This window comes from Oncorhynchus nerka, linkage group LG6 (genome assembly GCF_034236695.1).
Source record: "Oncorhynchus nerka isolate Pitt River linkage group LG6, Oner_Uvic_2.0, whole genome shotgun sequence".
In the NCBI taxonomy this organism is placed as follows: Eukaryota; Metazoa; Chordata; class Actinopteri; order Salmoniformes; family Salmonidae; genus Oncorhynchus; species Oncorhynchus nerka.
In genome coordinates this window covers 49,835,523-49,849,583 of record NC_088401.1, presented here as the reverse complement: position 1 = coordinate 49,849,583, position 14,061 = coordinate 49,835,523, and the positions used below count along the sequence as shown (strand labels likewise).

General features: G+C 42.3%; 3 protein-coding genes across 5 annotated transcripts; 2 read left to right on the top strand and 1 right to left on the bottom strand.

Moving 5' to 3' along the window:
- The first annotated feature begins 3,550 nt into the window (after window positions 1-3,550).
- On the top strand, window positions 3,551-5,914 carry LOC115130028 (SLC35A4 upstream open reading frame protein-like). Of its 3 annotated transcripts, none has more exons than XM_029660805.2 (3): window positions 3,551-3,635; window positions 5,403-5,501; window positions 5,717-5,914. In XM_029660805.2, exons 1-3 carry the CDS (start codon window positions 3,621-3,623, stop codon window positions 5,912-5,914), a joined length of 312 nt encoding a protein of 103 aa, XP_029516665.1. In that variant the 5' UTR covers window positions 3,551-3,620. The 3 variants fall into 3 exon arrangements, with proteins under 3 accessions (XP_029516665.1, XP_064875687.1, XP_064875686.1); XM_065019615.1 differs by lacking the exon at window positions 3,551-3,635 and adding an exon at window positions 3,655-3,762; XM_065019614.1 differs by lacking the exon at window positions 3,551-3,635 and adding an exon at window positions 3,802-3,893.
- A 609-nt stretch (window positions 5,915-6,523) lies between these two features.
- On the top strand, window positions 6,524-8,078 carry slc35a4 (solute carrier family 35 member A4). Its single transcript, XM_065019613.1, has one exon. The coding sequence runs from the start codon at window positions 6,525-6,527 to the stop codon at window positions 7,500-7,502; it is 978 nt and encodes a 325-aa protein (XP_064875685.1). The 5' UTR covers window position 6,524; the 3' UTR covers window positions 7,503-8,078.
- si:dkey-201i24.3 (trichohyalin) lies at window positions 8,079-13,392 on the bottom strand. Its single transcript, XM_029661776.2, has 8 exons — window positions 13,314-13,392; window positions 13,073-13,189; window positions 12,817-12,958; window positions 9,153-9,268; window positions 8,942-9,061; window positions 8,674-8,841; window positions 8,406-8,556; window positions 8,079-8,234 (listed from the first exon to the last, which is right to left on the bottom strand). Exons 1-8 carry the CDS (start codon window positions 13,356-13,358, stop codon window positions 8,167-8,169), a joined length of 927 nt encoding a protein of 308 aa, XP_029517636.2. The 5' UTR covers window positions 13,359-13,392; the 3' UTR covers window positions 8,079-8,166.
- Window positions 13,393-14,061: the final 669 nt, after the last annotated feature.

Genomic DNA, 14,061 nt, shown 5'->3' with positions numbered 1-14,061 from the left:
TGGGAGACACACCAAACATGTGGAAGAAGGTGCTCTGGTCAGATGAAACCAAAATTGAACTTTTGGCAACAATGCAAAATGTTATGTTTGGCGTAAAAGCAACACAGCTCATCACCCTGAACACACCATCCCCACTGTCAAACATGGTGGTGGCAGCATCATGGTTTGGGCCTGCTTTTCTTCAGCAGGGACAGGGAAGATGGTTAAAATTGATGGGAAGATGGATGGAGCCAAATACAGGACCATTCTGGAAGAAAACCTGATGGAGTCTGCAAAAGACCTGAGACTGGGACGGAGATTTGTCTTCCAACAAGACAATGATCCAAAACATAAAGCAAAATCTACAATGGAATGGTTAAAAAATAAACATATCCAGGTGTTAGAATGGCCAAGTCAAAGTCCAGACCTGAATCCAATCGAGAATCTGTGGAAAGTACTGAAAACTGCTGTTCACAAATGCTCTCCATCCAACCTCACTGAGCTCGAGCTGTTTTGCAAGGAGGAATGGGAAGAAAAATTCAGTCTCTCAATGTGCAAAACTGATAGAGACATACCCCAAGCGACTTACAGCTGTAATCGCAGCAAAAGGTGGCGCTACAAAGTATTAACTTAAGGGGGCTGAATAATTTTGCACGCCCAATTTTTCAGTTTTTGATTTGTTAAAAAAGTTTGAAATATCCAATAAATGTTGTTCCACTTCATGATTGTGTCCCACTTGTTGTTGATTCTTCACAAAAAAATACAGTTTTATATCTTTATGTTTGAAGCCTGAAATGTGGCAAAAGGTCGCAAAGTTCAAGGGGGCCGAATACTTTCGCAAGGCACTGTATTTCAAATTACTGTGAATACAGATATGGACTGGGACATTTTCAGCTTCCAGGAAATGTGTACAGATCCTTGCGACATGGGGCTGTGCATTATCATGCTGAAACATGAGGTGTTGGAGGCAGATGAATGGCACGACAATGGGCCTCAGAATCTCGTCACGGTAACTGCATTCAAATTGCCATCTATAAATGCAATTGTGTTTGTTGTCCATAGCTTATGCCTGCCCATACCATAATCCCACCGCCACCATGGGGTAATTTGTTCACAACGTTGACATCAGCAAACCGCTTGCCCACACAACGCCATACACGTGGCCTGTGGTTGTGAGGCCAGTTGGACGTATGACAAAAATCTCTAAAACAACGTTGGAGGCGGCTCATGGTAGAGAAATTAATATTAAATTATCGGGCAACAGCTCTGGCGGACATTAGACTCCCGAGTGGTGCAGCAGTCTAAAGCACTGCATCTCAGTACTAGAGGTGTCACTACAGACTCTGGTTCAATTCCAGGCTGTATTACAACCGGCCGTGATTGGGAGTCCCATAGGGTGGCGCACAATTGGCCCAGCGTCGTCCGGGTTAGTGTTTGGCCGGGGTAGTCTGCCATTGTAAATATGAATTTGTTCTTAAACTTACTTGCCTAGATAAATAAAGGTTAAATAAAATAAAAAAATATTCCTGCAGTCAGCATGCCAATTGCACTGCTCCCTCAAAACTTGAGACATATGTAGCATTGTGTTGTGAGAGAAAACTGCATCGACCTAGATGGTCTGTGGTGAAAAGGAAAAGGAGAACGAATGGCCCTGCTATAAGCACTGCTGCCAGCAGTGGCACTTCTAGTGTTGAGAACATGAAGAGAGTGAAGGTACTGAAAAACAAAAGTAATGGGGTGCATAGTGGTTGAAGCCAAAATACTGTTCAGTAAGAAAGAGGGGCAGAGAAGTGAAAGCCTGTCAGTATTAATGTTTGAGAAGGTTGTACCTAAGAAAGTACAGATGGGCTTCCTGGCTTTCACTGTTAGAATTTGTTCCACCTCGATGGTGTTTTAAATGCCAAATAATGGGAAAGGTAGAGGCTCTGTGCAAAGGAAAGAAAATATGTGCCAAGTGTGGCGGTTATGATTATGGTGAATGTGGGAACAATGTCAAGGTTAAATGTTGTAACTGTGGGGAGGAACACAGTGCAGCATTTGGTGGATGCCAGGTGCAGAAAGAGGCTAGAAAGGACCAAAGATATAACATCACTCATAGTGTGTCTTATGCAAAGGCTGCAAGGCAGATTGGGGGAACTGGAACAAGTGGACCTACTGTAGGAAATGTTGCTTATGTTGGTCCTGACACGGATACGAGACCTGTTCAGAAATCTTGCTTTCACAAATGTGTTGTTTCAAAGGACACCTTAAACTAGGCAAGTCAGTTAAGAACAAATTCTTATTTACAATGACGGCCTATCGGGTAACAGTGGGTTAACTGCTTTGTTCAGGGACAGAACAACATTTTTTTTTTTTTACCTTGTCAGCTCGAGGATTCAACCCAGCAACCTTTCGGTTACTTGCCCAACGCTCTAACCACTAGGCTACCTGCCGCCACAAGTTGAACTGTTGGCGATAATAGTTGCCCTCCACTAGGTGGAGTATGTACAAGTTGTTAGAATTATAGTATGCTCTGATTCTCTGTCTGTATTGAATAGTTTATCATCTGGTAAATCTAATAGGAGTGACCTACTATTGAAGGTATTAATGTTGTTATGGAGAATAGGTGTATTAATGAGATTCTGCTGGGTCCAAGCACAGCCGGGTGTGGAAGGGAAAGAAATTGTAGACCAGTTAGCCAAAATATTTTTGAAATAATTGAGAGATAATTGATATTAATGTTCCACTGGGTGGAGGTGAGGCCAAATGTAAGATCAGAGACATTTTGATAGATGTGTGGCAGAAGAGATGGGACTGAGCCCAAGGGCCAGCATCTATATGCCTTCCAAAGAAAGGTTGGTGGACCAAGAGTTGAAGGTCAGATTAGGGAGGAAGAGGTGGTGTTTGCTCGATTGCACTTAGGACATTGTACATTGAACTCGTCACAACATTTGTTTGGCAAGCATGTGAATGGTTTGTGTCTGGAGTGTATGGTCGATGAAACGGTGGAGCATGTGTTGTTATATTGTTGTAGGTATGTTGAAGAGAGGGAAAGATTGAAGTGTGGGATTATTGAGGTTGGACGGGGTTCGGGGGTTTGGAAGGGATTTGGGGGATGGGGTAGGGTCTATTAGAAGTTAGTAGGGCTCTTTTTTTATTTTCTCAGAAGTACTGAGTTAGATAGGAGGATTTAGAAATATTGTAAAACGTGATTGACCACACACACTTCAGCACAGTCGGTGGCGGCATGTACCTTAAACGTTGGTTTGCGGACCACCATTACATCATAGAAGAAGAAGAAACTATGGTTTCCACTAGTCTAGATAACACTGCAAACTATCCCTGACAGTGCATGTGGGGTAAAATCAATTATGACATACCCAGGAAATGATAGCACGGGAATAATATCTGAATTTAATCCAAGCATGCTACAGAGGACTGACAGCAACTACAATTTTCAAATTTCCATGGGCACAGATCTAGGATCAGTGTCCCCTAACCATATCCAGCCTCGATGGTTGAGAGGTAAAACAGCTAGCTGACTTGCAATCAGTGCAACTTTGCCCACAAGCAAATAGTGTTCCAGGCAAAAGTAATCGTTCTGACGTGGCGGTGCATCCTAGGCATATGAGTAGATCACAGAGCATTCACTTAAAACAAAAATGGCGGGTGACAAGGTGAGTACAGTTTTTTGCCTTCAATCTTTTTTAAGTGTCTTGTCAGAAAACGAGCTATTTAAGAGTAGCATGATCTAGTCATAAACCAACTAGCTTTAACTTAAAACAAGATAGGCACGGTGTGTTGGTAAGTTGTCAGGGGACGTGTAACGTTATTCATTACGGAAACGGTTTAAGAAGCAAGGAGAAGATGGCGGAAAAACAGGTTTTGTTTTGAGACTGCAGTTAGTGAGTCGGATGAAACTAATCGCACAGAAAGTGAGAATGAATGGGTTGCAGTGGCAAAAAAATTAAACCAAGAGAAGTAAATCTGTGCTGTAAACTTCTAGACTAGTTTTTAGGTCGGAGTGAGGGTTTTGGATCAATGCTAACTTACTTTGGAAATCCGTTTAACGTCTCGAGGAAAATCTGGGTGAAGTTTACAAGATGTGAAAATCGGTGTGAGCCACAAGAAGTGGTGTTATTTAGATTTTGTGTGTGTCTGCGGAGCATAAGAAGCGTGTTTTAAGACTCAAAGATACCAGTGGAATGTTTCCTGTATGGATTTTCGTAGCAGTACGCTTATCAAGTAATGGTGGGGAGTAGACTCTTTGCGCGTCAACTCCCATTTCTGGTTGTCAATCTCCCTGAACGTCAGTATTTTTGCAGGGGAGGAAACTATTTTGCGTAGTCTATTTCTAGAACACAAACTCTCGCATCGTTCGCTGGCTACATTCTCAATCCGGCCCTCATACTATTATGGCCCCCTAATCATCCCAGCGTCCAATTGGCTCATTCGTCCCCCCCTCTTCTTCCCTGTAACTATTCCACAGGTCGTTGCTATAAATTATGTGTTAAGTCAATTTACCTGGTAAAATAAATTAAAAGAGATGGGAGGAGCACAGCCAGGTTTAGGCATGTCGGCCACCAGGAAGACCGTCAGAACTGTGCATCGGTAATAAATAAAAATAGGCTATAAGCTATCGCAAATGCTGTATTTCGCGGCTTACAATGTCTTGGGTAAATTCACTAAATTAGAGGCTATAAATGAGTAGGCTGAACTATTCTACACTCAACAGACCGAAGACCAAACACTAGCGTTTTTCATAGTGAAGAGAAAGAGGATCGGGGCAGGCAGCGAGACAGTCAGAACCGGTCATCTGTATCTAGCAATGCCTCGTAAATTCACCTACAGCGGTATTCTTCATAATACCAGTGAATTGAAGTTGAACAAAGCCAAATGCATCAGTTTAATTAGGCCTAAATGCGCAATGCCAAGTATTGCCTGTAGCGTATTTAATGAAACACTGGCTGGCTGTTGATGTCCTATGTCAGGGCTCTCCAACCTTGTTCCTGGAGAGCTACCTTCCTGTAGGTTTTCGCTCCAACCCCAGTTGTAGCTAACCTGATTCAGTTTATCAACCAGCTAATTATTGAATCAAGAAATCCGTGCAAGAAATCCTGTCGTTAAACCCCATCGAAGAAGAAGTTGAAGAACCAAACAGAGCAAATGGAACTAAACAGGGAGGGACCTACCTGAATTTGTCCAATAGAAGTTCTCGTTTTCGTTGAAAAACGTTTTCCATTTGTAGTAAACCGTTTCTGTTACAAAACGTTTTGTAACATAATCAGAATAATGAACACAGCCCTGGTCACTGTCATACGCATGCATAGACTGAATAGAAGGCATTAACTGAGGGGCAGTGACAGAAATTGACAGGCGCTTCAGGAAGTGTTGCCTAAGTTCATTGATTGCCAGTCAGTGTAACTTACTTGCATTTGTTCTAGGATCCTTTCAAGCAGATGAAGGATCTCAACCAGCTCAAGAATCAACTGGAAGATATCCAGAAGCGTGTGGAGACTGAATTTGCAGCAGGAATTCCACAGGTACAGTATGTTGTTATCCAATGTTAGAAAGTAGGTGAAATGTCACCTTATGAAACAGGACAGCAGACAAACCATGAACCTCAGGTCAGTCCTGAAACAGTAATAGAAGAATCAACTAATGATTGCTTATTAAACGAGAGTCATAAAAGCATGCCATATATTCTATTTATTGTGTGCATACTTTGTCCTGACGGGTGTTTCCTGTTCTCTCCCAGGGGGGCTCTGTGCTGGCATCTCCCTTTTTGAAGGGGTTCCTGGCCGGGTACGTGGTGGCCAAGCTCCGCTCCTCAGCTATCATAGGAGTGCTACTAGGAACATTGACAGGCATCTATGCTGCACAGAACTATCAGGTGCCCAACATTGACAGCACTCTGAAGGACTATATGAGTTTTTTTAGAAAAGGACCAAAGTAATGGGAAGAACCAGGCCTAGGCGTCATCTTCTAACTGCCTGAGGTTAAGGACACAACCACCACTTCTGTAGATGCTCCCTTTTCAGAGGCTCTCTATTGTGTATACAGCACAAAGAAAATGTGTATTTAACTGGATTTTGATGTGTCCGTTGAAGGGTCCAGTGTGAAAGCCTCGGTTTGTTTTGGGTTTTGTTCAAAGGTTAAAGCGTAAATCTACATGCAGTTCCCTGGGAACATCTGCTATTCTCTCTGCTGATCCCTGTGAATCAGATTATAAAGTGTGTAAAAGGTGATAAGGTTCTGTTCTTTGAGTGTAAGGTTACATTGCAGGGATATTTGACTGCTTGCCTTAGTAAAGTTGCCACGTACAGCAGCCATCTAATTGATTTTGAATCAAGGGTGTTAACAGCAAGACAGTGGTGCTTTCGTGTTTTGTAATCACAAATAACTTTTGTTGGCTTAGAATATGAACATATCTTGAGAATATTATGTTATGGTTGAATAGATTTAGCCTAATTTAGGGGATTTAAAAAATATTTTTGTTGTCCATTTAGAGGGTGTTTTTATTTGTACTTTTATTCCCAGGGTGTTAATAACATGCAGTATTGAGAATGATTGTGATCCATAACGTGAGGTCCGGGTCCCCATCCCGTCACAGGAGGTGGTGGAGGAAGAGGGTCCAGTGGGGTGTCCTCCTAGGACTGATGGTCCTGATCTATGGCTCTCATGCCCCCCTAATAACCCTCACCAAGGTGGGTGGGCGGGTTCCCTTTAGCTCCTCCTCCTGTGTGCTTCTGATAGAGTTAACCAAGCTTTTGGCGTCCCTAGCAACTCTGCTCCTGACTGGGGACCTGTCTGCCCTGCGTGCCCCCCTGTCCCTGGCCCTCGTGTCCCCCTACGCAGTCCCAGCCACACTCTATGCCTTCAACAACAACCTGGTAGTCCTCATGCAGATCTACATGGATCCCAGCTCCTTCCAGGTCCTCAGCAACTTGAAGATCGCATCCACGGCCCTGCTCTACTCCTCCTGCCTGGGGAAGAGGCTGCGGTCCGCCCAGTGGCTGGCCCTGGGGATCCTCATGGGGGCCGGGGTGTGTCACAGCTACAGTAGTCTGGATCTGGAGTATCCAGGGCAAACTGAGGACCAGGCAAGTTCCAGGCTTCACATCACAGCCTGGGGCCTTGTTCTAGTGCTGGTTTACTGCTTCATCTCAGGGCTGGCAGCCGTCTACACAGAGCGGGTGCTGAAGAGCCAGCGACTACCCCTAAGCCTGCAGAACCTATACCTGTACGTGTTTGGATTGGCCATCAACTTGGTCTCCTACCTCTTAAGCATGGGGGGAGAACAGGATTTCCTGGAGGGTTACTCAGGGGTTGTGTGGGCCATTGTCGCTGGGCAGGCAGCAAACGGGCTGCTGATGTCAGTAGTGCTGAAGCATGGCAGTGGCATCACCAGACTGTTTGTCATCTCTTGCTCTATGCTGGTCAATGCTCTGCTCTCCTGGGCCCTACTGGGCCTGCAGCTCACCCCCTTCTTCCTGTTACCCACCTCTATGATTGGCCTGGCAGCCTATCTGTACTACCTTTAGCAGAACTCTGCTAACTGACTCCCATTCCACCACCCCACCACAATCTCTGGCAGCACTTTTTACCAGATGATCTGTTGACATTGATTGACATTAAGGTTGGAATGTTTTTTTTGGTTGGAGTGTTCTTTTCCCTTTTGAAATGCATTTTTATTTTAGTAATTCGGATCCAGTATTTTTCATCTCGTGTCCCAAATGGTCCATTTAGTTTGAGTTATTTGAAGTTTCTAATCTGATTGATTATCTAATAGAAGCTGCACTTTAGCCGAGACTTACAGAGCCTTTCATCACACCATCACTGTTTTATCTGTTCTGCATAATGTACTGCCTACTTTTCACTTGCCTTTGATTTCCAGGTCAATCAAATTCCTCCATATTCATTCAAGCCTTTTCTTCAATATATCATGGGTAGTTGGATTTGAGTAATATGTCTCCATTATTTCTACATTGTCACCCAACACTTCTTAAGAGTGGTGCTATGATCATTCTATTAGCATTTATCATTACCTCTGCCAATGTCAAGACATATAGTACAGAAAGTGTTTATGCAATATTATATATTAAAGATGAATATTTCAATGGTTGTTTCTCTTTTATTTCTTTGGTATTTTCTATCAGAAATAAAATGCCATAAATCCATGAGAAACATTTCCCCATCCCCTCACTGTTACTGGGATACTCTTTGTCCCTTGATGTCACCCTGCACACACAGAATGTCCTTTAGCTCTGCCAATGCTATGGAGAAAGAGAGAGAGAATCTGATTTATTGATGAACTAGGTTTAAACCCAATCAAGGTATGCAATGAAATACACCATTATTTCAAGTGATGTAAAATAGTCTTCTCAAAGTAGGATCTAAACTGCCTATACTGAGACAGAAATATGTTATCCAGGTGTGTAACTCACCTTTGCGGAGCTGTTTGTTGTCTGCCTGTAGCTGTTGGTTCTGAGAGGACAGGTAGACTGCATCCTGTATGGCCTCCAGCAGGAGAGTCCTGTACCTGCCTTCTGACACCCTCCTCTGCTCCTCACTTACCTGGCGGAAAACCCGGAACACCTGATTTGGGGGTGGGGAGTCAGAGCTTAGTATGGTGGTGAAAGGTGTGACACTGGAACAAATGGGTAAGATAGGCAGGGTTGGTTCAAACAATGGCAGTGCAGGTAAGGGCTTTACCTGCAGACTCTCCTCCCTAAGAGAGTGAAGCTCATGCTGGTGTCTGTGGTACTGTGTCTCCAGGTCTCTCTCGGCCTCCGAGGCCTCAGTGTGCAGGGCCTCCATCTGTAGAATCAGGACCTGTCTCTCTCTGCCCAGGACCAATACCTCCCTCTGGGGGCCCTCAGTCTGACCATAGGGGTAGATTTATGGAGGCAGGACATTTGACAGTTTGAGTGTCTAAGATGTGAGGAATATCATGATTAAATCAATCTCAAGTGTTAGTCACCTGTTCCTGCCCCAGCTCTCTTTCCATCTTCTCCACCTCCTCCTGTATCACTCTCCCATGATCCTCTTTGATCTTCCTCCTCCGCTCCTGTGCTCTGTTGTACTCCGCCTGGTACCAGTCCTCAAGTTGTCAAAGGAGGAAGATATTTTACATTAGGGACAGATCACCTTGTTCTTCTCAACCTCACAGAACAGTAGAGTATTCCTGGTACCTGTTCCGGGTGGTCAGATTTCTCACTGCTCTCCTGTTTCTCCTCTCTCAGGGCTTCCTTTAGCTGCTGGATTGTACCCACTCTCTCCTGCATCCTCTCCACACTTACTCTCCCCTCTGTGAAAAAGGAAAGACACAGTTCTTGGGATTCACTGTTCATAGAGACATAGGCCTCTGATCTCTACACTATTCTATAGGCCTAACACCCGATATAACGGATCACAATCCTCAATTGAGAAGATTAGATGAATCAGGTACAAATCCTGAGCAAAGCTGGAATAGTGTAGGTTCAATGGCTGTTCATTATGAGAGAATGACAAGAGTGTGCAAAGCTGCAATTAAGGCAAAGGGGTGGCTACTTTGAAGAATCTAAAATACATTTAGAGGTATTATGTATATTTTCCTTGTTTATTATATTACATACATTTGAAGGACAGTATATTTTATATTAGTAATCTTTTGTTTGTTTTTAGTCCTAGTCTTCATCTACCCTCAAGCCCTCCCATCTATCTCTGAAGACCATTTAGTTTTGATTTATAGCTGACATATACAGTATTTTTCTAATGTACTGTGATGTTTCGTAAAAGTTCTGAACCTTTCTATTGTCATAGTTTCTAGAGATTGTAAATGAAAAGAAACACATTTTCTAAGAGTATTATTATATTATTGATCTATTGACTGACTTTTCAAATCACCCAGCAGTGCTATTTACAGAGTTCCAAGTAAATGTTGCAATTTGTCAGCCATTCCTGATCTAATTATTCTGTCTCTTCACAGTCAAATATGCAGAGGTGGGATGGTTATATGCCCCATATATATATATTATATATGTATATATATAACATTATTGATTGAAAGAATTTTGTATCTATTTTTTGTTGTTTTAAAAATAGTGATATTTTGGAGATGATTTAATTTTCAAATATTTAATATTTCATAATTTCTGCCTTCCGGATTCATATTCATTATATAAATAGGCCCGTTTAATTTTGTCTGGCTTGCCGTTCCAAAAAGAGTTGAATAGTTTTTGCACATATAATTTAATGGTAGGCCTATCAAAACTGTGAATTTTAAGGAGTAAGCAAGTGCATGATCCCACAGGAAATATGGGAGTTTTTTTTAATGCTCCGGAGTTGGGAATATTGGTAGCCTACACTACCATTCAAAAGTTTGTGGTCACTTAGAAATGTCCTTGTTTTTGAAAGAAAAGCAATAAAATAACATCAAATTGATCAGAAATACAGTGTAGACATTGTTAATGTTGTAAATGACTATTGTAGCTGGAAACGGCAGATGTTTTATGGAATATCAACATAGGCGTACAGAGGCCCATTATCGGCAACCATCACTCCTGTGTTCCAATGGCACGTTGTGTTAGCTAATCCAAGTTTATCATTTCAAAAGGATAATTGTTCATTAGACAACCCTTTTGCAATTATGTTAGCACAGCTGAAAACCATTGTCCTGATTAAAGAAGCAATAAAACTGGCATTCTTTAGACTAGTTGAGTATTTTTTATTTCACCAGTTGAAAACAACTGCGACCTGGGCTGTCACGCCCTGGCCTTAGTTATCTTTGTTTTCTTTATTATTTTGGTTCAGTCAGGGTGTGACATGGGGGATCTATGTGTTTTTTCTGGTCTAGGGGTTTTGTATGTTTATGGGGTGTTTTCTAGTTTAGGTGTTTATGGAAGTCTATGGTTGCCTAGCTTGGTTCTCAATTAGAGGCAGGTGTTTATCGTTGTCTCTGATTGGGAACCATATTTAGGCAGCCATGTTCTTTGGGTATTTTGTGGGTGAATGTCTTTGTGTCATTGCACCAGATAGGACTGTTTCGGTTTTCACATTTGTTGTTTTGTATTTTATGGTGTTCTCGTTTATCATCTATATTAAAGATGTTGAACACTAACCACGCTGCATTTTGGTCCTCCTCTCCTTCAGCGGAAGAAAACCATTACATGGGCAAGATAAAGCAAAGCAGTGTGACAAAAACAACACAGAGTTACACATAAACAGACATACAGTCAATAACACAATACAATAAAATGATATGTACAGTGTATGCAAATGTAGAAGATTAGGGATGTAAGGCAATAAATAGGCCATAGAGATGAAATAATTACAATTGAGTATTAACACTAGAGTGATATATGTTGAGATGATGACGTGCAAGTAGAGACACTGGAATGCAAAAGAGCAAGAAGATAAATAACAATATGGGGATGAGGTAGTTTGGGTGTGCTATTTACAGATTGGCTGTGTTGATTGATTGATCGGTAAGCTGCTCTGCCAGCTGATGCTTAAAGTTAAAGAGGGAGATATAAGTCTCCAGCTTCAGTGATTTTTGCAATTCGTTCCAGTCATTCGCAGCAGAGAACTGGAAGGAAAGGTGGCCAAAGGAAGTGTTGGCTTTGGGGATGACCAGTGAAATATACCTGCTGGAGCGCGTGCTACGGGTGGGTGTTGCTATGGTGACCAGTGAGCTGAGATAAGGCCTAGCAAAGACTTATAGATGACCTGGAGCCAGTGGGTTTGGCGACGAATATGTAGCGAGGGCCAGCCAACGAGAGCACACAGGTCGCAGCGGGTGGTAGTATTTTGGGCTTTGGCGACAAAACGGATGACACAGTGATAGACGACATCCAGTTTGCTGAGTAGAGTGTTGGAGGCTATTTTGTAAATTACATCGCCGAAGTCAAGAATCGGTAGGAAAGGCAGTTTTACGAGTGTATGTTTGGCAGCATGAGTGAAGGAGGCTGTTGCGAAATAGGAAGCCGATTCCAGATTTAATTTTGGATTGGAGATGCTTAATGTGAGTCTGGAAGGAGAGTTTACAGTCTAACCAGACACCTACAGTAGGTATTTGTAGTTGTCCACATATTCTAAGTCAGAACCGTCCAGAGTAGTGATGCTAGTCGGGTGGGCGGGTGCGGGCAGCAATCGGTTGAAGAGCATGCATTTGGTTTTACTAGCAGTTAAAAGCAATTGGAAGTCACGGAAGGCATTGAAGCTCGTTTGGAGGTTTGTTAACACAGTGTCCAAAGAAGGGCCAGATGTAAACAGAATGGTGTTGTCTGCGTAGAGGAGGATCAGAAAATCACCAGCAGCAAGAGCGACATCATTGATATTTACAGAGAAAAGAACTGGCCCGAGTATCTGGAGCGTCAGCATTTGTGGGTTTGATTACAGGCTCAAAATGGCCAGAAACAGACTTCCTCTGAAACTCATCGGTCTATTCTTGTTCTGAAAAATGAAGGGTATTCCATGTGAGAAATTGCCAAGTAACTGAAGATCATATACAACACTGTGTACTCCTCCCTTCACAGAACAGTGCAAACTGGCTCTAACCAGAAAAGACATAGGAGTTGGAGGCCTTCTAGGCAGAGTTGCAAAAAAAAAGCCATATCTCAGACTGGCCAATAAAAAAGAAAAGATTAAGATGGGGAAAATTACACAGATACTGGACAGAGTAAGGAAACAGTGGTTGTCCTATCACAGTGACTTCAAATACTTATGAGGGAAAACGGGATTTCGAACACCAATCATGCAGGTTTCACGTAGTGTATTTTGGTGGTCATATTTAGAACTACAGCTCTCATCCTAGTATATTTACAACTACAGCTCGCTTGTGTACTTATTACAGTCCTCACATTGCATACACACTACCTTGGATGTGTTCGTCCACCTCCTGTCTCAGCTGGTCCTGCAGGTCTTTCCTTCTCTCTATGGTCACACTGTGGTCCATGTTGTGGTCAGGGTTATGGTCACTATTATCAATATGTATAAGGGTCTTTGGGGAATGCAGTCCCTGCCAAATCAACACAACTCTAAATACTCATTGCAGAGATTGAGGCATAGTTTATTTGTTGTTTCAGATACAGTTAGATATGCTGTTCTCTACGGGAAAGAGACTGTATCTCACCTTTAGATTATGGGTTAGTTCTGCCAGCCTATGGACATCCTCCTCTCGTTGGTCCCCTTGTGACATAATTTTTGTTCGAATCTCCTGAATACTGTTCCGGATCTCATGCTCGGTTACCTTTGGACACCATTGTCCCATTAACCACAACATTATGAAAGAGATGGATTAATTACACTAATTTACCCTTTATAACAAGTCTCATGACACACATACATTGGACAGTAAGTAGCGAGGTACTTACAGGTGTGTTCATGTCCCCAGAGAAAGCAGTCTGAAGCCACACCATACCATCCAGAGTGTTGCGAGTTCATTTGGGTTTGATTACACTGGCCTGAAATATTTATGTCCCAGACTCCATTTTCACTGGTCAAGGGGTGTACAGTTACTCAGGATGCGGGTATGAGTTCAAAACAGAGGTTACCTTCAGATAGACTTTTCCAATAAAGAAGGTGTCTGTTCTCTAGCGTAGTATGGTTGTCTCTGTAAAAATACAAACTCACAGCAGTCTGAATTGAATGTTTAGATGTATTTTATTATGACTGCAATCACTCTGAAAAAAAACTGTATTGCAGATGGGTATAATAATATAATGGGGGGTATTAGGTGATAGTTGGCTGTTGAACTTCATAACTGTCACTGTGTCACTAGTTAATGAATCCCTTATGTTGAAGTGAGAGAAATAAGTGACCAATTTAAGGAAAAATCTTTAAATTCTTTACTCACCCTCTTGATTGTTGTAGTTGCATGTCTGCATTAAGTCCTGAAACATATTTTAATATCTTGAAAAGCCAATCCCACTCTTTATCCTTCCCTATTCTGCTTTAGTAAAAGGGATAGTTAAACTTCCATTTTACTAAAGGTCCGCTTTCACCTGAAATCTATAAATGTCAAAGGTATGCAGGAAAATGTCCTCTTTTTAATTTATGGGAACTAATCAAATATGTGAATGACAGTGATAATAGTGGTGCAGATAAGAAATAAAGGATGTG

Excerpts from the sequence above, each read along its gene's own strand:
- LOC115130028 (XM_065019614.1), top strand. The coding sequence starts at position 3,873 with ATGAAACTAATCGCACAGAAA. Across the intron at positions 3,894-5,402 it reads TGAAACTAATCGCACAGAAA|GATCCTTTCAAGCAGATGAA; the intron begins GTGAGAATGAAT and ends CATTTGTTCTAG. Across the intron at positions 5,502-5,716 it reads TTGCAGCAGGAATTCCACAG|GGGGGCTCTGTGCTGGCATC; the intron begins GTACAGTATGTT and ends GTTCTCTCCCAG.
- slc35a4 (XM_065019613.1), top strand. The coding sequence starts at position 6,525 with ATGATTGTGATCCATAACGTGAGGTCCGGGTCCCCATCCCGTCACAGG.
- si:dkey-201i24.3 (XM_029661776.2), bottom strand. The coding sequence starts at position 13,358 with ATGGTGTGGCTTCAGACTGCTTTCTCTGGGGACATGAACACACCT. Across the intron at positions 12,959-13,072 it reads AACTAACCCATAATCTAAAG|GGACTGCATTCCCCAAAGAC; the intron begins GTGAGATACAGT and ends TTGATTTGGCAG. Across the intron at positions 8,235-8,405 it reads CAACAAACAGCTCCGCAAAG|CATTGGCAGAGCTAAAGGAC; the intron begins GTGAGTTACACA and ends CTTTCTCCATAG.